At 43.9% G+C, this 1,894-nt stretch overlaps 1 protein-coding gene across 1 annotated transcript; it reads left to right on the forward strand.

Moving 5' to 3' along the window:
• Positions 1 to 225: 225 nt before the first annotated feature.
• On the forward strand, positions 226 to 702 carry LOC127093719 (proline-rich receptor-like protein kinase PERK10). Its single transcript, XM_051032630.1, has one exon. The coding sequence runs from the start codon at positions 226 to 228 to the stop codon at positions 700 to 702; it is 477 nt and encodes a 158-aa protein (XP_050888587.1).
• Positions 703 to 1,894: the final 1,192 nt, after the last annotated feature.

Consider the following 1,894-nt stretch of genomic DNA (forward strand, 5'->3'; position numbering starts at 1 on the left):
GGAGAATCCTCTGGATCAAGACCACTAGTTCCTCTGGTTGGCTCTCCAGGTAGGTCTGTACCTCTCCCTCGCTCTATCAAAATTAAACCAATTGCTTCTTCTCTTCCCCAAACAACTCCCATATACACCTCTTCTGAAACTCCTCCCTCAACCACCAGATCCTCTAACCCATCATCTCTCAAATTCAACCTCGCTACCACCACATTACCCATTTCAGAAGCAGAAATGCTAAATGAAACCACTTCACCATCATCATCACCATCTCCTCAATCCCCACCTTACTACGAACTCACCGAACCATCTAACCCCCAATCCCTAACTTTGGCTCAGCTGCAAGCCCGTGCTTTGGCCTCTCAACAGCCATCACACTCTGAACCTGCACCAAACTTTCCTTCCCCACCTCCTATACATCCAAATCGCACCACATCTGAACAAACACCACCACCTACACAACAACCAACCCACTCTGAACCACAACCAACCCAACCACCATCTGAACCAACCCCACAACATGAATTATCCTCACAGTCACGCTCTGACATTCCACCACCCATCACTTCCGTTGACCCCACAACTCTCACACTCAATCTAAGTGCCTCAAACTCACCCTCCCCAGCCTCTGCCACTGGACCAGCAACTACCCTACCTACCCTTGAAGAAGCAATCCAGGTTTTTGCAGAGTCTTTAGTTGAGAAGGTCTAGTCTCAGACCATCAATTTTGGTATCAGTGATGATCCCTCTGTTGTAAGGATCCACTAGAATAGAGTGATAAGTTGGATGACCTCTGAAGCCTTCAAGCTGAAAGGCCTCTCTGAACAAGACCGCAATGACTTCATCAGAGACGTTGGTATTAGACTTCAAGAGCGCTTAGCCAGAGAAGCTGAGGAACGTGCAAGAAAGGAAGCTGAAGAGAAAGCGTGCCAAGAAGAACTTCAAAGAATCAGAGAAGTTGAAGCAAAGGCTGCTGCTGATGCTGCTGCTGCTGAGGCTGAGGCAAAAGCTAAAGCCGACGCTGAAGAAGCTGCTGCCAAAGCCAACGCTGATGAACTGACTCAGGGGGAGCACTCCAACTCTGGGTTCGTTCCTCTGGTCTTGAAGACTCTAGAGGAACTGCAGAAAGAACAACAGGTAGTTCGGGCCAGGCTGGATCAACAGGACTCAGTCAACGTCAACATTCAGAACATGTTGTCCCAGCTGCTCCAAAGGATGCCTCCACCTCCAAACCCTTAGGCACCTAGGCTATTTGCGTGTTGCTTTCTCTGTTTTTGTTGTTTTCTCTCTGCTTTCTGCTTTCTGACATATGTGCTGCTTATCTGTAAATGCTTTTTATCAATATCAACCTTTTTTGCTATCTCTTTTTGATTCTGACAAAAAGGGGGAGAACTAAAACAGCTCTGATGGAAACATAACTAAATCCTCTCAAGCATTGCAAACATCATTAATAAATTATTACTAAATCAATGACTAAAGATATGCAGGAAAGTAGCTAAAACACTAAACCAAAGAAGGTCCGGAAAGAACTTCTAAGTTATCCAAGGATCTAACTCAGGGGGAGCCCACTTCCCTATCTGATCTAAGATTTTCCTTAATGTTTCACCTTTACTCTGTATTGTTTTGTCATCATCAAAAAGGGGGAGATTGCAAGAACAAAGTTGGTTCTACAATATATCTCTAAGATTTTGATGATAACAAAGGATGAAACAAAAATGGTACTCTAACGAGATTTTTTCTTAGTGTGCAGAACTCTGATCAAACATCAGATAGAAAATTACATCAGATACAAAATATTTGATTATCAGATACTACTCAGAAAGAATGTGTCCAGAAGGCTCTGATTCTGATCAACGCAGATACCAGCACAACATAAAGAAGTCAGAAACTCTGATAAAAGAAT

This window comes from Lathyrus oleraceus, chromosome 6 (assembly GCF_024323335.1).
Source record: "Lathyrus oleraceus cultivar Zhongwan6 chromosome 6, CAAS_Psat_ZW6_1.0, whole genome shotgun sequence".
NCBI classification, from domain to species: Eukaryota; Viridiplantae; Streptophyta; class Magnoliopsida; order Fabales; family Fabaceae; genus Lathyrus; species Lathyrus oleraceus.